This window comes from Natator depressus, chromosome 1, assembly GCF_965152275.1.
Source record: "Natator depressus isolate rNatDep1 chromosome 1, rNatDep2.hap1, whole genome shotgun sequence".
Lineage (NCBI taxonomy): Eukaryota > Metazoa > Chordata > Testudines > Cheloniidae > Natator > Natator depressus.
This window is the reverse complement of record NC_134234.1, coordinates 239,413,136-239,432,893: the sequence shown is the minus strand read 5'-3', so window position 1 is coordinate 239,432,893 and position 19,758 is coordinate 239,413,136. Positions and strand designations below refer to the sequence as shown.

At 42.4% G+C, this 19,758-nt stretch overlaps 2 protein-coding genes across 11 annotated transcripts in view; both read left to right on the top strand.

Annotated features, from left to right (window-relative positions):
- The window catches only part of ERC1 (ELKS/RAB6-interacting/CAST family member 1), a 553,011-nt gene that overhangs the window by 183,956 nt on the left and 349,297 nt on the right, over positions 1-19,758 (top strand). The window lies entirely within an intron of this gene.
- Positions 648-18,547, top strand: LOC141994221 (uncharacterized). The gene is made up of 4 exons (XM_074964431.1): positions 648-839; positions 3,553-3,964; positions 4,554-4,992; positions 18,529-18,547. Exons 1-4 carry the CDS (start codon positions 648-650, stop codon positions 18,545-18,547), a joined length of 1,062 nt encoding a protein of 353 aa, XP_074820532.1.

The window sequence follows — 19,758 nt, the reverse complement described above, 5'->3', positions numbered from 1 at the left end:
CTACTCTGATTGACACAGCCCAACATCATCTGTATCGGCATTCCTTTCCTGAAACTGTCACCTACCATGATTCTAACCACCGATGCCTGCTTCATCAGTTGGGGAGCGCACCTTCACACTCAAATGATACACGGAAGATGGTCCTTAACTGAATCTACCTTACATATCAACCTTCTAGAGCTCTGAGTGGTCTGCAGTGCCTGCCGACACTTTTCTCCCACTGATTGCACACTGCCGCATCAGGGTCATGACAGCCAATGTGACCTGCATGTTTTACACAAACAGGCAAGGTGGAGTGAGGTCCCACTTGTTATGCTCGGAGACACTGAAATTATGGAACTGTACAAATACAACACTTATATCCTGTTTGTTGTCATGGGGAGGGACTGTCATTTAGTAATTGTCAGAGTGTCTGTGACTTGGATCTGAGTTCTGCTCTCGCTCAGCTTTGCCACTACTCCTTATGTTAACTTGAAAAAGTTACTCTAACAACCTGTAATACACATTTAATGTACTTACCTATCTCCCAGGATGTGTTGAGGCCTAATGTTGGAAAAGTGCTTTGCGGTTCTCATGTGAAAAGTGCTACAGAAGTAATAAGTTGTATATATTCACGTATTTTTGTTCTGTAGGGGAAACGATGATTTATGGCTGTTTTAGTAGTAGTAGTGCGAGGAACACCAGGAGATGGGAGTCCTGGTGCCACAGGTGAAGAACACGGAGCGCACCATCATCACTCGGAGAGCCAGAACCAAGCTGGAGAGGACCCTGAAGATGCCATCTGCTGCCAATTCGTGGAAAACCTGAAACAGAAGTCAGACCAGGGCAAGGCCTTTGAGGTAACATGCAAGTGGGACACCAACAACCACTTCCTCCCTGGGGGTAGTTTCACCTGATTTGCCGGCTGGAGGTTCATGCACCGGGCCCGGCTCAACTGCGTCCCACTGAACGGAGCCATCCGCCATGGGAATCGGAACAAGCGATGCACGAAGTGTGGCTATGCCAACTAGACACTACCACACGTCTTGTGTAGCCGCAAGCCCCATTCCAGAGCCTGGTAGCTGTGGCACAATGCCATCCAAGATTGACTGGTCAGAGCCATCCCACCACCTGTGGGGAAGATAGCCGTGAACTCTGCCATCTCTGGAACCAGCAGCCAACTGCGACCAGACGTCGTCATCAACGAGGACCAGAAGATGATCATCACGGTGAACATCATTGTGCCCTTCGAAAACAGGACCCCGGCTTTCCACGATGCCTGATCTTGAAAGCTGGTGAAATACACCCCTCTGGCCGACATCCTGAGGGCTAGGGGCTACAAGGTCCAAACTCACGCTGATAGTCGGAGCCCTGGGCGCATGGGACCCCGGTAACGAGCGAGTGCTGAAAGAATGTGAAGTCGGTCAACGCTACACTCAGCTGATGTGGCAGCTCATGGTGTCGTATGCCATCAGGTGGTCAAGGGACATCTACATAGAACACATCACCGGACATCGGCAATATCAGGAGGAATGAGCTGGAGTGCCGATGAGAAGCGCGGTCAGGAAAGTAACTCAGATACTTTCCTGATGGACTGTTTTTTTCTCTAAATGGACAGCCTATCCTAAATTCTCAATTATTGAGGGACAATCTTCACTCATTGATATATTTTGCTTTTTGCCACCAACTCTCTGTATAACTTTTTACATGAGTAATGTAATCCGAATGTATGGATGCTAAATATCTAATCGGTATTCTTAAATTTGTTCACCTACGTTTGTGTTATTGCTGATTATGCTCTGTGTATTTTATTACTTTAAAAACAAACTTTGTATTTGTGGATAATCTAAGCACTGTACCTAGATGGACAGACACTCATTTCTCAACCTATGTATTATATAATTCTTTTAACATTAGCTTTGGAAAAAAATTATTTTCCCCTCTTATTTTCTAGGTACTCAGTTTCTAACTATTTACTTTTGCAACTAATTTTCAGTAGACACTGCAGTGATGATTTGGGTGCTACAGTGCTTAGTGTAAAATGGAAAATAAATTTCTCAAACTACAGAAATAATGTAATGTATATATATTCCCAAATTCCTTCCAAGCAGAGGCTACTAGTGAAGTTGGTTGTAGAGTTTTCTTTCCGTTTCCTGACACTGTGCTCTGAAGTGACCCCACAGTTTTAGAGATAGCTGATAGTTAACATAGAATGTGTATTCTAGAGTTCAATATTTACAGTGTACCGATCTGTGTATCTCCTCCCTTCCCCCTTGTATTGTTTTATGTCTAGCGCATGAAACAGGACAATAGCAGCTGGCTGTGTATGCCTTACAATGGGATTAGTAAAGTTCCCCTCCTCCCTCAGGCTCTCCCTTGTGGTTTAATACAGTTTTATGTTGCAGTACTTTTCTTATCTTTGTAATAAATCATTGACTTAGAAAATGTAATTGAGTGTTTGAATCTGAGCCTCATTTAGAATCTGTGTTAAAATTGTACTGGTTCCTGCTTGACTGATTCTAAATGATAATGTAGATGAAAGTTTAATTTGTTATTAGCGTTCCCTTTGTATTCAGGCCCAAATCCTCTGTGCTTTCATTCTGTGCCTTCTTGATATCCTTCATCTATCCCGTACCTGGGCTCTTTTTTTGCTTGCCTAACTCCTCTTTTATCTTTAGTACTCCTTTGGTGAGCTAAAACTTTCCTGCCCTTGGCCTCTTCTTAGTGCTGTCTGTGCCATAATGAGTTCGTATTGGAAAACCTGGGTGGTGGGGTGAAGTGCCATGCTCTGTGCATATCTGAGCCGAATTATTTTAGCATTTATTTATTTGTAGGGCAGTATTCATCCTCTGAATGGTGAGTGACATTAAAGGCAATGTAGGAAAAGAGCACTGCCATTCCTGTGTACGCGGGACCAAAGTTGATGTGGAATCTAGGATATTTCCCTGGCAATAACAAACATTGGAACTCTATTCTTTGTTTCAGAGTAGCAGCCGTGTTAGTCTGTATTGGCAAAAAGAAAAGGAGTACTTGTGGCACCTAAGCCCTGGTCTACACTAGGACTTTAGGTCGAATTTAGCAGCATTAAATCGATGTAAACCTGCACCCGTCCACACGATGAAGCCCTTTATTTCGACTTAAAGGGCTCTTAAAATCGATTTCCTTACTCCACCCCAGACAAGTGGATTAGCGCTTAAATCGGCCTTGCCGGGTCGAATTTGGGGTACTGTGGACACAATTCGACGGTATTGGCCTCCGGGAGCTATCCCAGAGTGCTCCATTTTGACCGCTCTGGACAGCACTCTCAACTCAGATGCACTGGCCAGGTAGACAGGAAAAGAACCGCGAACTTTTGAATCTCATTTCCTGTTTGGCCAGCGTGGCAAGCTGCAGGTGACCATGCAGAGCTCATCAGCAGAGGTGACCATGATGGAGTCTCAGAATCGCAAAAGAGCTCCAGCATGGACCGAACGGGAGGTACGGGATCTGATCGCTGTATTGGGAGAGAAATCCGTGCTATCAGAACTCCGTTCCAGTTTTCGAAATGCCAAAACCTTTGTCAAAATCTCCCAGGGCATGAAGGACAGAGGCCATAACAGGGACCCGAAGCAGTGCCGCGTGAAACTGAAGGAGCTGAGGCAAGCCTACCAGAAAACCAGAGAGGCGAACGGCCGCTCCGGGTCAGAGCCCCAAACATGCCGCTTCTATGATGAGCTGCATGCCATTTTAGGGGGTTCAGCCACCACTACCCCAGCCGTGTTGTTTGACTCCTTCAATGGAGATGGAGGCAATACGGAAGCAGGTTTTGGGGATGATGATGGTGATGATGATGATGATGAGGTTGTAGATAGCTCACAGCAAGCAAGCGGAGAAACCGGTTTTCCCGACAGCCAGGAACTGTTTCTCACCCTGGACCTGGAGCCAGTACCCCCCGAGCCCACCCAAGGCTGCCTCCTGGACCCAGCAGGCGGAGAAGGGACCTCCGGTGAGTGTACCTTTTAAAATACTATACATGGTTTAAAAGCAAGCATGTGAAAGGATTACTTTGCCCTGGCATTCGCGGCTCTCCTGGATATACTCCCAAAGCCTTTGCAAAAGGTTTCTGGGGAGGGCAGACTTATTGCGTCCTTCATGGTAGGACACTTTACCACTCCAGGCCAGTAACATGTACTCGGGAATCATTGTACAACAAAGCATTGCAGTGTATGTTTGCTGGCGTTCAAACAACATCCGTTCTTTATCTCTCTGTGTTATCCTCAGGAGAGTGAGATATAATCAATGGTCACCTGGTTGAAATAGGGTGCTTTTCTTCAGGGGACACTCAGAGGAGCCCATTCCTGCTGGGCTGTTTGCCTGCGGCTGAACAGAAATGTTCCCCGCTGTTAGCCACAGGGAGGGGGGAGGGTTGAGGGGGTAGCCACGCGGTGGGGGGAGGCAAAATGCGACCTTGTAACAAAAGCACATGTGCTGTGTATGTAATGTTAACAGCAAGGTTTACCCTGAAAGAGTGTAGCCAGTGTTTTATAAAATGTGCCTTTTTAAATACCGCTGTCCCTTTTTTTTTTCTCCACCAGCTGCATGTGTTTCAATGATCACAGGATCTTCTCCTTCCCAGAGGCTAGTGAAGATTAGAAAGAAAAAAAAACGCACTCGAGATGAAATGTTCTCCGAGCTCATGCTGTCCTCCCACACTGACAGAGCACAGACGAATGCGTGGAGGCAAATAATGTCAGACTGCAGGAAAGCACAAAATGACCAGGAGGAGAGGTGGCGGGCTGAAGAGAGTAAGTGGCGGGCTGAAGAGAGGGCTGAAGCTCGAATGTGGCGGCAGCGTGACGAGAGGAGGCAGGATTCAATGCTGAGGCTGCTGGAGGATCAAACCAGTATGCTCCAGTGTATGGTTGAGCTGCAGCAAAGGCAGCTGGAGCACAGACTGCCACTACAGCCCCTGTGTAACCAACCGCCCTCCTCCCCAAGTTCCATAGCCTCCACACCCAGACGCCCAAGAACGCGGTGGGGGGGCCACCGGCCAACCAGCCACTCCGCCACAGAGGATTGCCCAAAAAAAAGAAGGCTGTCATTCAATAAATTTTAAAGTTGTAAACTTTTAAAGTGCTGTGTGGCATTTTCCTTCCCTCCTCCAACACCCCTCCTGGGCTACCTTGGTAGTCTTCCCCCTATTTGTGTGATGAATGAATAAAGAATGCATAAATGTGAAGCAACAATGACTTTATTGCCTCTGCAAGCAGTGATCGAAGGGAGGAGGAGAGGGTGGTTAGCTTACACGGAAGTAGAGTAAACCAAGGGGCGGGGGTTTCATCAAGGAGAAACAAACAGAACTTTCACACCGTAGCCTGGCCAGTCATGAAACTGGTTTTCAAAGCTTCTTTGATGCGTACCGCGCCCTCCTGTGCTCTTCTAACCGCCCTGGTGTCTGGCTGCGTGTAACCAGCAGCCAGGTGATTTGCCTCAACCTCCCACCCCGCCATAAACGTCTCCCCCTTACTCTCACAGATATTGTGGAGCACACAAGAAGCAGTAATAACAGTGGGAATATTGGTTTCGCTGAGGTCTAAGCGAGTCAGTAAACTGCGCCAGCGCGCCTTTAAACGTCCAAATGCACATTCTACCACCATTCTGCACTTGCTCAGCCTGTAGTTGAACAGCTCCTGACTACTTCCAGGCTGCCTGTGTACGGCTTCATGAGCCATGGCATTAAGGGGTAGGCTGGGTCCCCAAGGATACATATAGGCATTTCAACATCACCAACAGTTATTTTCTGGTCTGGGAATAAAGTCCCTTCTTGCAGCTTTTGAAACAGACCAGAGTTCCTGAAGATGCGAGCATCATGTACCTTTCCCGGCCATCCCACGTTGATGTTGGTGAAACGTCCCTTGTGATCCACCAGAGCTTGCAGCACTATTGAAAAGTACCCCTTGCGGTTTATGTACTCGCCGGCTTGGTGCTCTGGTGCCAAGATAAGGATATGGGTTCCGTCTATGGCCCCACCACAGTTAGGGAATCCCATTGCAGCAAAGCCATCCACTATGACCTGCACATTTCCCAGGGTCACTACCCTTGATATCAGCAGATCTTTGATTGCGTGGGCTACTTACATCACAGCAGCCCCCACAGTAGATTTGCCCACTCCAAATTGATTCCCAACTGACCGGTAGCTGTCTGGCGTTGCAAGCTTCCACAGGGCTATCGCCACTCGCTTCTCAACTATGAGGGCTGCTCTCATCTTGGTATTCATGCGCTTCAGGGCAGGGGAAAGCAAGTCACAAAGTTCCGTGAAAGTGCCCTTACGCATGCGAAAGTTTCGCAGCCACTGGGAATCGTCCCAGACCTGCAACACTATGCGGTCCCACCAGTCTGTGCTTGTTTCCCGAGCCCAGAATCGGCGTTCCACAGCATGAACCTGCCCCATTAGCACCATGATGCATGCATTGGCAGGGCCCATGCTTTCAGAGAAATCTGTGTCCATGTCCTGATCACTCACGTGACCGCGCTGACGTCGCCTCCTCGCCCGGTATCGCTTTGCCAGGTTCTGGTGCTGCATATACTGCTGGATAATGCGTGTGGTGTTTAATGTGCTCCTAATTGCCAAAGTGAGCTGAGCGGCCTCCATGCTTGCCTTGGTATGGCGTCCGCACAGAAAAAAGGCGCGGAACGATTGTCTGCCGTTGCTCTGACGGAGGGAGGGGCGACTGACGACACGGCTTACAGGGTTGGCTTCAGAGAGCTAAAATCAACAAAGGGGGTGGCTTTACATCAAGGAGTATTTCAGGGAGGACTTCACGGAGGGTTCCAATAAGAAGTGGTGCACCTAAGTTATTGTTCTTATTGGAACAAGGAGGTTAGCCTGGCCTCTGATTGATACATGGCTAGATTTACCTCGCTGCACCTTCTCTGTGAGTGACTGCAGTGTGACCTAGAGAAATGAGTCCCCTAGATGGGGGAGGAGGCAAATGAGTACAAAACAAATCTGGTCTATTTCTTGTTTTGATCCACTCCATCTATCTTTTACATCTTTGGCTGGCAGCAGACGGTGCAGAAGGACTGCATGCCATCCACATCTCATGGCTGCTCGGCAGAAGATGGTACAGTACGACTGCTAGCCATCCTCATCTCTTGCCTGCCCGGCAGAAGATGGGACAATACGACTGCTAGCCATCGTCATCTCTTGCCTGCCCGGCAGAAGATGGTACAGTACGACTGCTAGCAATCCGTATTGCCTGCCTGCTCACCATAAGACGGTTCAATAGGACTGACTGCAGGACTAAAGAGAATGACCTGGTCCAGTGACGCCAAATTTAGTCCCTGTGCCCATGTCTGCCCAGGCGCTCCCAGCCGATGCGGCCAGGAGCACCTTGGACATGACGATGACGGCTACCAGTCGTATTGTACCGTCTGCTGCCACAAGGCAATGGGTTGCTGCTACTGTGTAGCAATGCAGTACCCCGTCTGCCAGCACCCAGGAGACATACGGTGACGGTTACCTGAGCGGGCTCCATGCTTGCGGTGGTATGGCGTCCGCACAGGTAACTCAGGAAAAAAGGCGCGAAACGATTGTCTGCCCTTGCTTTCATGGAGGGAGGGAGGGAAAGGGGGACTGACGATATGTACCCAGAACCACCCGCGACAATGTTTTAGCCCCATCAGGCATTGGGATCTCAACCCAGAATTCCAATGGGCAGCGGAGACTGCGGGAACTGTGGGATAGCTACCCACATGCAACGCTCCGGAAGTCGAATCTAGCCTCGGTACTGTGGAAGCACTCCGCCGAGTTAATGCACTTAATGCACTTAGAGCATTTTCTGTGGGGACACACACACTCGAATATATAAAACCGATTTCTAAAAAAACGACTTCTATAAATTCGACCTTATTCCATAGTGTAGACATACCCTTAGAGACTAACAAATTTATTTGAACATAAGCTTTCTCTTATGAAAGTGATGAAGTGATGATGTAGCTCACGAAAGCTTATGCTCAAATAAATTTGTTAGTCTCTAAGGTGCCACAAGTACTCATTTTCTATTCTTTGCGTTTCTCCAAGTGAACAAGCTCAGTTCACAGGTTAGTGTTTCTTTTCACTTCACACTTTTAAAAATGAAATAGCATAAATTTTATAATGCTCGTCCTTGATCATCATCTGAGCACCCTAGTCTCACCCTGCTTCATGCAGAATGATGAACAAAAGGGCTGAGCTTCCTTTTCCAGTTCCAGAGTTCCCTCTTCCCTGTTAATATGGCTTCCACAAAATAGGGGTAATATCCACCATATGGTGATTCTGACTTTACCTAACTTCTCAAACTGGGAACGGCCAAGAAAAAGACAAATAATATGTCAAAGACAAATAATGTGGCAAAGCTCTGCATCCTGGGATTTCTGTGTTTCTTTGCATCACACACGAAGCCTCCTCACCAGTATAGTGTTTTCAGAGGCATTAGTGAGGTACAGTCATACATTTATCAAGGACCTGAGGGCCAGATAGACTGAGCTAATGTGAAATCAGATTGTCTAAAGGAATTTTATCCATTCTGTCTCCTATACCTGTCATATTTGCAAATGCCCCTATCCCATCCAGATTTAAAATAAAAACACAGAGGAAAAAATAGCCCCATTACTACATTGTACAAGTTGAAAATCTGCTAGACACTTTACACAGGTACTGACTGAGCAGGAAAGGAGAGTGTCCTGTGTTAGTTAAATGTTATTTTACAGAATCAATAACACCAAACTCTCATGAAATGGCAGTGCACGTGCATTTTTAACAGTACACACGCTTGTTTATTCACCAGATCACCTCCTTTCAGGATATATTGATCTTGGTAGAATATTGTTCCTCATTATTTTGTGGTGCTGCAGTGGTAGAATGTGGTTTTTCTACATTAAGCTAAGACAAAACAAGTCCATACACACACATTAAGATTCCAGAGTTTGACTCAGATATGGGTGAATGTCCCAAGTGAAACTACTTTCTAGCTCCATCATGCCATTTCCTGCTGGGTTTAATGGGTGCCAGGAACATAACATTCAAAGACACAGTCACAATTAGCACTTGCTAGCATCAGTAGGCAGCACTAATGGAGAACTAATCTAGTGCTATTCAGTGTGACTAGATCTGGATTTCAAGCCAAATGGATATTAATGAAAATTATAGTTTTAAGTATTATAATTTGTACTAGCATATAAAATAAATTATTGCAATGGTCTCAGTGCTGATTCTCAGTATCTGGCAATTTAATTTCTACAAAGTAGGACAAACCTGAACTTATAAGTAGGGTTGTTGATTAATCACAGTTAACTCACACGATTAACTTAAAAAAATTAATCACGATTTATCACACTGATAAACAGTAGAATGAATACCAATTGAAATTTATTAAATATTTTTGGATGCTTTTCTACATTTTCAAATATTAGAATACAAAGTGTACACTGCTCACTTTATATTATGATTTTTTATTACAAATATTTGCTCTGTAAAATGATAAAGCGTTTTTCAATTCACTTCATGCAAGTATTATAATGCAAGATCTTTATCATGAAAGTGCAATTTACAAATGTAGATTTTTTTGTTATATAATTGCACTCAAAAAAACAAAACAATGTAAAACTTTAGAGCCTACAAGCCCACTCAGTCCTACTTCTTGTTCAGCCAATCGCTAAGACAAACAAGTTTGTTTACATTTACAGGACATAATGCTGCCTGCTTCTTATTTACGTCACCTGAAAGTGAGAACAGGCATCTACATGGCACTTTTGTAGCTGTCATTGCAAGGAATTTATGTGCCAGTTGTGCTAAACATTCGTATGACCCTTCATGCTTCATCCACCATTCCAGAGGATATTCTTCCATGCCTATGATGCTTGTTTAAAAAAATGCATTAATTACATTTGTGATGGCACTCCTTGGGGGAGAATTGTATGTCTCCTACTCTGTTCTACCCATATTCTCCCATGCAGTTCATGTTATAGCAGTCTCGGATGATGACCCAGCACATGTTGTTTGTTTTAAGAACAGTTTCACTTCAGATTTAACAAAAGGCAAAGAACGTATCGGTGTGAGATTTCTCAAGATAGCTTCAGCACTCGATCCAAGATGTTAGCATCTGAAGTGCCTTCCAAAATCTGAGAGGGACGAGGTATGGAGCATGCTTTCAAAAGTCTTAAAAGAGGAACACTCGGATGTGGAAACTACAGAACCCAAACCACCAAAAAAGAAAATCAACCTTCTGCTGGTGGCATCTGACTTAGATGATGAAAATGAATATGCGTCACTCCGCACTGCTTTTGATCGTCATTGGCATGGACGCATGTCCTCTGGAATGGTGGATGAAGCATGAAGGGTCATACGAATGTTTAGCACAACTGGCACGTAAATTCCTTGCAATGACAGCTACAAAAGTGCCATGTAGATGCCTGTTCTCGCTTTCAGGTGACGTAAATAAGAAGCAGGCAGCATTATGTCCTGTAAATGTAAAGAAACTTGTTTGTCTGAGTGATTGGCTGAACAAGAAGTAGGACTGAGTGGACATGCAGGCTGTAAAATTTTACATTGTTTTATTTTTGAGTGCAGTTTTTTTTTGTACATAATTCTACATTTGTAAGTTGAACTTTCATGATAAAGAGATTGCACTGCATTATTTGTATTAGGTGAATTGAAAAATACTATTTGTTTTTAGTGTGCAAATATTTGTAATAAAAATAATAATATAAAGTGAGCGCTGTACATTTTGTATTCTGTGTGGTAATTGAAATCAGTATATTTGAAAATGTAGGAAATATCCAAAAATATTTAAATAAATGGTATTCTATTATTCCTTAACAGTGCGATTAATCACGATTAATTTTTTTAATCGCTTGACAGCCCTACTGATAAGGTTAGTAATATACTAAAAACAAGAAAACAAAAAGAAATCTGGGTACAATTTTCCAGTCAAGAAGAATGCAGAGAGATGAGTTTAGATATTTAAAGCTGCAACATATTATTTTAATTTATTTGAGAGAATAGGCCTTAGCTCAGAAATTGGGACAACTATATTTTCTTGTCAGACAACCAAATTTGAAGTCTTAGCTGCCTCTGGACAAGTTAGGAAAATGCCCTCCCCCCCCCCCCACGCCCCCTCCGCCCCCAGTCTAGTAAATTGTTCTCATGGTACAAAAAAATGAAGTTTAAAGATTAAAAAATCTGAAACAGAGAATATTTTTGTTCACGCATTGCACAATCAACCTGAGAAGTTCACTGCCAAAAATTATTGGTGAGGCAGAGAACTTAGTAAGATTCAGCATTAGATACCATAGTTTAAACATTCAAATTCAAATCATCATGTTTTAGGACATAAGCCATCCATTAACTTCCTGTGGTTTGAAAGAAACACCCCACCTCTTCCCCTCATGTTTTACCTTCCTCTGAAGCTTCTGGTGTGCTTCTGGAAGCTTCTTGACCACTGTCAGACATGGATACTGCACTAGATTTAGATAGATCATTGATCTGACCTGGTATGTCAGTTCTCAAGTCTTATGATTGAACCTTGTCAGACTATTTTTTTTTAATCTAATTTCTTTCTTTCTAGGTATTTAACTCATTCCCAGTTTGCATGTATTTTAAGCAAATGCTATGAAAGTCACTGATGAAGTACTGTGGCAATACTCAAGGACATCTAGATTGGTGCCCCCCAAAATCCTGAACTTGTCAGATCAGAATGCAATTCCCAGTTTTGAAATCTCACTTCTTCTGTTGGTGGTTTGGAGTACTCGAAAGGCTATTTAGATCCTTCTGAGGAAGAAATGCTTCTCAGTATCCCAAAACTGATGCCTCTGACTGATGGGACCTTGAAGACACTAGTCATTTTTTTTGGTGGGATAGAAGGATTGTGGCTGTGATAATAAAACTCTGAGAATTTGGTTTTAAAATCCAAGAATGAGATCCTCTTGGGACAGAAATGCAGTGTTTTAAATTCTAATTTCACTTTGAAGTGGGAGATACCATAACTGCAATCCAGTTGTTTCAGTGCTTGTTTTGGGTCTTAGTGGGTCTGTTTGACTCCTCATTACACATTTATTAGAAGTGATAAGTATGCAGAGGAAAGTAGGGTATGAAGTAAACAAAGAGGAAAAAAAGTTCTTTAAAGAGGGATTTGTAAACTTAAATGAACTGGTCTTAAATTTGACATGAATTTGCTTGAAAAGTATCCTAACCTGTGAAAAGATGTAGAGTGGAGAATGGCTTTTTGGATCCATGCCAGCTGTCTGTTAGCTGCAGCACCAAAGGCACGAAGTAATTAACCATCTGAAGAGGTCATTAAATCAAGCTTTGATGTAGCAGCTTCTCTTCTTTCTCCTTCTTTCTCTCTTCTCAAGTTGTGAGGGTCAGTCTTATAGAACAGATACCAAGGTGAGGTTAGCTTCAAGAACCAGACATATATTGTATACTTACCTATATCATCTGCCAGAAATTGCTAGCCTTCTTGTTTATGCTCCTTTTCTTTGGTCTGTGAACTTTTTTTAATACAATAACAGCTACATACATGTCTGAGTATAGGCTTTTCGGTAGAGAGTTCAGTCAGAAATTCTTGGCCAGTGAATGACCTGTAAGCTGTGTAGCTAAAATGCCTTACTTGTAAACTGAAATATTTTAGAACTTCATGCTAGTTTCATGGCAGTTTCTGTATATGTGGGATCATAAGGGTAAGAGTGAAAAGGACACATTCATACCTCCGAAAATGCAAGAACAGATCCTCTTTCTGGTGCTATCAATATTCTTTGGAAACTAATTTTGATCTTAGAACAAAGGGCCAAGCAGCAGCAGCTGGGTATGCATTGTATGTGGTGTATTGTTGCATTGTGAAGCTTCCCTCTCAAACCCCTTTCCCCCTCTAACATCACCCTGGACCTTTTCTGTTTTCAAAAAGAAGTATATGCCAAACTTGTTAGAAGCATTACTAGCATCCTGCTATGTTGGGTTTGTCAATGTCAAGGTAGTTCCAAAGTGCTCTAGAGATATCCAGTATTCCCTACGTACTACCTCAAAGGTGGTGGAATTCCAGGATGTTAGCAATGTCTTGAGAGACAGTGTTCTCTTCTAACCTGGAGAGGGAGTCTTGAGTAATGATTTTAATAAGACGCGGGTGCTTACTAGAATAGCAGTCAATTGTTTTTAAATGTAGTACGTTGGCTGTCTTAAGTGCCTTTATATGATGCTGCTCTGGTTGAGGTTTTCTTGTAGGTTTATTTACTTTCTTTTGGACTTTTTCTTTTAAAACGAAATTCAAACGCATCTTTGGTAATGAACACCTTTAAAAATAAAGTGGGTGTGGTGGTAGAAGGAGAAGAGCTCGCTTCCGAGGGGAAAAAATAGGCAAAATTAAAATACAGTATCCCTGCCCAAATAGAATAATTGAGATGAATTGAACAAGCTTATCATTTTGTTTGTGACCTACACTGAAGAATTGACCACTGCTATCTACAGCGGTTGACCCAGCCTGAGGGATTTGGAATGAGAGAAAGGAAAGATCAGGTATCTTCCATTCTAGTGCCTCAAATCCCAGATTGCTTTGCAAATTTAACTGGTGTATACAGGGATTATTTTTGTCTATCATGGAAGTGCAGTTATCCCTATGGTATAATTTGGCGGCTCTTTAATGGCACTCAGCACCAGCAGTTGGTATACAAAGTAAAGAAGCTTATTGAGCTTATTAAATCTAACTGAATCTTGCTATATAATCTAAACACTGTTTACCAAATTGTGGGTGGGGGAGGGGGAATTGCATAAGACCACCCAAAATTGAAAAAGTATTAAAAATCATGCTGCTTCAACAAGAGGATGTAAATTCCAGGGCCCTACAGTATGTGTTTTTCTCCGTATGGAAGGTACTTATACCACTTTCTCTCTATGAAGTTACTTATACCACTGTAATCCACCTGTACTCTGAGATGCATAGGGTGTCCTCCATTTCTGCCATTTATTTTGGTCTTGTGCTGGTTTGTTCAGGCATCAGATTGTCATGTTGATGGGTCTGCTTTCTTTCTTTTTTGTTCTACATAATATTTCTCTACCTTGCCCCTCTTTTCAGGTGGTATTCATATTATCACTTGCTGTGGAAGTCATGATGGTGGCCTCTTTAAAGCATGTTGTAAATAGGTCCGTTGTTGTCTCCTTACCATATTTGATGCTTTAAATTGGTTTGTTCTACTCATAATTTCTGATGTTGCAAGAAATTCTTTCCAGTGGATTCTGGATATCTTCCACAGATGTTTACTTTGGAATGAGTTGATCTTCTTAGCAATTTCTGTTGTTGATTTCCATGACTCTGCTCCATAAAGGAGGACAGATATGATTCTGGTGTTTGGCTCTGACACAAAAATATGAATTTTTAATCATGCTCCTTTTCCAAATCCTTTCAAGTTTATGGATATTGCTGCTTTTGATATTTGTTGCTTGACGTCTAGCATGGTGGCACCATCATTGCACATCTCACTCCCTAGATAGGTAAAAATGACATAACGCTCAAAGGTTACCTTGGGGCAGAGTTAGCCATATATTTTGTCTTTCTTCCATTAAGGGATGTGTTGAACTAAGGACATTGTCAGCAAAAGGAAGGTCATCCAATTGTGCTTTATCATTTGTCCTTAAAATTCCTCAGTGCAATGTACAGAGATAAAATCAGCTCCCTTCTCATACTTACTTTACTCACCCTGTTTATACACCCAAGGATCTCATTAGCCCTTTTTGCTTCAGCATCCCACTGGGAGCGCTTGTTGAGTTTCCTGTCCATTATGACCTCTAAATCCTTTTCATAGTCACTGTTCTCCAGTATGCAGTCCTCTATTCTGTAGATATAACTTCCATTCCTTGCTCCAAGATGCATAACTTTGCATTTGGCTGTATTAAAATGCATCTTGTTTGACTGGGCCCAGGTTTCCATGTGCTCCAAGTGGCTCTGTATGATTGACTGCCACTTTCCTCATCATTATTTTCCACTCCACCAATACGTATAATCTATAAATTTTATCACCAGTGATTTTATATTTATTTCCAGATCATGGATGAAAATATTGAATAGCATCAGGCCTAAAAGCAATCCCTATGGAACCTTGCTAGAAACACCCTCATTCCCCATTGACAGCTACTTCTTGAGATCTGCCCGTTACGTTATTAATACACTTCTTGTGTGCTCTATTGATATTTTATAGTGCTGATTTTTAAATCAGAAAGTCATGTGGTATTAAGTCAAAAATCATACCAAAGTCAAAATATATTACAACTACGCAGTTATCTTTATCAACCAAACTTGTGATCTCGTTTTTTTAAAAATTAAATCTGGTTTCTTTTAACAAGACTGATTTTCCATAAAACCATGTTGACTGTCATAACTTATATTTATATCCTTCAATTCTTTGATTGAATCCCTTATTACCTTTTCCATTTTTATGCCTGTGCTTGATGTCAGTTAGCCAGATGATCCCACTTGTCCTTTTTGAATACTGGCACTTTAGCACTCCTCCAGTCTTCTTGAATGTCCTGGGTATTCAATGATTTATTAAAAATTAAAATCAGTGAGCCAGCGATTCCTCAACCAACTCTTTTAGTACTCTTGGGTGCAAGTTGTCCAGGCCTGCTGATTCAAAAATGTTTAGCCCTAGTAGATGATGACGATTAATATCCTGCTGAGTAATTAATGGATTGTGAAGTAGTTCTTCATCCTCATGTTTCAGTGCAGTGTTTCAGCAACTGTTCTTCTACATGAGAGTCCTGGAAGTAGTTTCTGTTCTGATCTTAATATTCATAAAGCAGTCAGAGTGGTAGCTACGAAGTGACATAAGATACTCTCTGCCCACTTTACCTTCATACATTTAACATATTGTTTCTCCATTGCACTAGCCTCTGCCAGCCTAGGAGAGAAGGAGTGAGTTAATCTTAAGTATTTGTTTTCAACTAAAAGATGCAATCTGTCAGTGAAACCCTAATTCTTTTTAATTATGGAGTGGCGATAGGTATTCCAGACCATAAATAAGACAGACCTTTTTTTGTTGTTGTTGTTATATGCCCACCGCTTTCGGTATAAAAGCCCCAATAAAAGTTAGTGCAGCTTCAAATATGACATGTGTGGCCTGTGGGCAGTATACTATTTTTTTATCACAGTATACTATTTTTTGTGGTTACTGGAACAAACAGTTTTCAAGGTAGTGGCCATAGAAGACTGTTCAAGCTGTGATTAAAACCTTTTTTAACACTTTTCTGCCATGTTTTAGCGACCAAACAGTCTGTCCAAAAGACTTCAGATGAGGTTGTCTAGGAAGACTTTGAGATCTAGTGCACAAAACTATATATGAGAAGCTGGAAGCTGAAAACCACCAAAGTACTCTGTCTTTAATAATATCTAACTCTTACATAGTAGTTTTCAAAACTGTAGATCCCAAAGTACTTTTCAAAGGAAGTAAATGCCATTATCCCCATTTTACAGATGATGACACTGAGGCACAGAGAGGTGATGTTACTTAAGCTCTGGAACAGCATTTAAGGATCTAGGGGACTTGTAAAACTTGGTAGCATTTCTAGTTTTCTTTTGGAATTTTGCTGGGGTGTTGTCAAAGTTCTTACAAAGTTTTCCAGGCAGCTGTAAAGTCTCAGTGTACTCACAGATTACATTTCTGCATACAGTAAGGTCCAAAGGAGCAGGTTTCTTCTCCAAGAGACCTTAAGAGGTCTGTAGGAAGGGATCCTATATTTGGTCAGAAGTCATGAGGGAAGGGAGCAGGAGACCTACAGTGGCTCTAGTGGCCAAAGATAGAGCAGAAACTGGGTGAGGTTTGCTGCAAGAGGCAGCATAAAGATTCACTTCCACTCACAATCAGAGCTTTCTGAATTCTGCAGGAAAGGTACCCTCCTCTGTGCAGATCTCTTAACCTTCTCAGGAGGCAAAAACAGTGAGGCCAAGTGAATATGTGGAGTTTAGGCAATCCACATGTGTTTCCAGAAATCTGTTTGCTCCCTTCCTGTCCCCATTTTTCTTCTCCCACACCCCACAACTTGTCCTCTGCATCCTTTTCCTCCTCCATGACTCCAGTATCCATCTTAAGATTTTCCCCTTATCCTTGATAGGTTTCTGGAGGTTAGTAGGTGTAAACATAATTTTCCCTGGTCATATTGTTGGTTTTTGTGATTCCAAATCTTTGGGAGTCTGCCAAAGGATAGCACAGCCCCAGATTCTCATGTATGTATGTGTGTACCTTGAAGAATAGGGCCTCTACCATTCTTTTGCTTTAAAAGCCAGCTGGGCTTCAGCCCTGCCTATTATAGTCTGAAACGCAGGGAAGTCTCCCCCTCAGTGGGAAAGATTTCCCTGTGCTGCCATGCAGCATAGTGAAAAGTTACCCATTGTGGAGGGGCTTCATAGGGTTCTGCCTCTAAAAGTTGGGGTCTGCCAGTGAACTCCACTTTCCTTTCACACTTCCCAGGAATAGGGGACTGGACTAGTAAACCCTTTCTATTGCCCTTTGCTGCTCCAAATCTCTTCTGAATCCCACCACCTCCCCTTCTCCTCCCCCCCCCCCCAACGCTTCCTTCATAGCCTTGCTATATTTAACCATAAGTCTGAATTTTCTGGCTTTCTAAAGTTTTTTTTTTTAAAAAAAACATCTAGAACATTCTTGTAAATGATTTTTTTGGCTATAAGTTATGGATGTATATCTTAACTCAAGCTTTAATTACATTTTTCCCTACCCTCTAGGAATAAAAAATAAATCAGTCTTCCCCCAAGACTCTGAATTAACCCTGTCTTGACTAAAATGAGCCTGATGGAGTATGACTACTACTTTTTATGGGAATGAATCTGGTGAGCTGGCAGTTTGCAGTAGGTGCATCCGTGCCAGGGTCTCCTGGGCAAACAGCCTAATTAATAGCATTCATAATGTACCAGATGTTCCTTTTCTGTCAGAATATACAACAAAAGGGACAATTAAAGCATCTTGCAAGCAAACCAAGGGCTTGAGCAACCACTCCACCTCCTTCTAATTTTATTCTTTCAAATGAGGTCTTATTGGCAGCTGGTCAACATTATGTCCAGGTTGGTCTCTAGCCAACCTGTAGTACTACAATGAACAATCTTTTGACCCTGCAGGTTTGGAGACTTCATAGATTCTATGAGTATTGACTCAGATGCTGCCTCCCTCTAATTCCTGGGCTGATATTTTCCTCAGGTGTTTGCAAGAAATGGTCTAGTCTCCTTGCCCTTGGAATGCCAGCAATTGGGACCTTAAAGGCAAAGAAATCCGTTCCCCCTGACTAGGAATAAATCCCCTACGTTGAAACATAGTGCCCGGCGATTGGCAATGTTGATAAAAAGCCAAACGAAAGATTTCAATAAGTCTTTACCAATGAGGGACTTGGTATGCAGGGCAGATAATTCCAGCATGTACCTTATCAGTCAGCATCAATTTTTCATCAATTCCTGTCTTTTCCTTGGAAAATTAGAATTTACAGCAGGAATAAAGGCCCTTGATAATCTAATGATAATGATATCTCTGTTCTCTTTTCAGCCTAGAAAATATAGGGTAGACACTTACATTCCTATGTTGAGAGGCCATTTTAGAGTAAACTTGTTACATGTGAAACTGTTTCTCAGTTCAAATTGCTGATGCAAGCCTCCAACCCTTTGCATCTTCCAAGGAGGTGTATAGACCCCTGCATATTCTGTTTCATTCTTTGTTGGGGACATGAAGTGTGGAGCATGTTTTGAGTACTTGGTTTGTTTCTGTTGGTTATATAGTAATTTGTTTACCAAATATTTTTAGTGGGATGGAGAGGAAGGAAGATTAAAGCAAATATCCTTAATGTACATTGTGCAATCCTTTGATGGGAGTATGTTATGTTGCTTTTGGAGCCAGTAGGTAGAGAATGACGGTAAATTTTTATTCTGTTGACCAGTGTGTGGGCAGAAACAAGGGATATTTTTGCCCAGTTTTTCTTGAGAATGTACAGTCTTGGAGAACCTGTAACTTCTGTTTCTGTATATGTCATTTCAGTTCAGGTTTTGGGGAAGATTAGAATAAAGATAACCAGACTTTCATTGAATACTATTTCAAAAAGGAAATTTGTTATTGAATGTGTGGAATTGGACCTGTTTCCCTCCATAAGCCCATCAAATGGCTATTTGCCATTTTAAAAGTATCTTTAAGGACGCATCCTTATTAGAGACCAGCCATTATTTGACTCTGGAGAGAGCAGATCTGTTTGCAGCACACTTTCTTTGACGATGGATAGCTATTAACATGGTTTAAATATTTAATTTATTTTTTATTTATGGACTAGGACTCCATTGTGCTAGGCACTGTGTACAAACACAGAACTAAAGCCAGTCCCTGCCCCAAAGAGCTTATAATCTAACAATAAGATAAGCAGCAGCAGATGTATACAGAGAGACCGAAGGGGCAGTACAAGGAAACAATGAGACACCATTGGTCTACTTGATAGACACTGATTTAAATATACCTGGTATACCTGTTATACCTACCAGGGATGAGTACCAGCTTCTTCATTTCCCAAAAATGTGAAAAAAAAAAATGCAGAATGGAAGAACAAAAAGTTATTTTTCAAGTCCTTTTGTATGTCCATTATGCTCTAGGAGTATGTGTGTGTTGTGCTTTGATGCCAGAAAGTTGGGGCACCCCCACCCATTCCTGGCTCCTTGTGAGCCTCACAGAGAGGGTATAAAGGACAGAGCAGCCCGACCCCTCCTTCAGTTCCTTTTTACCATCTGTGGTAGCTAC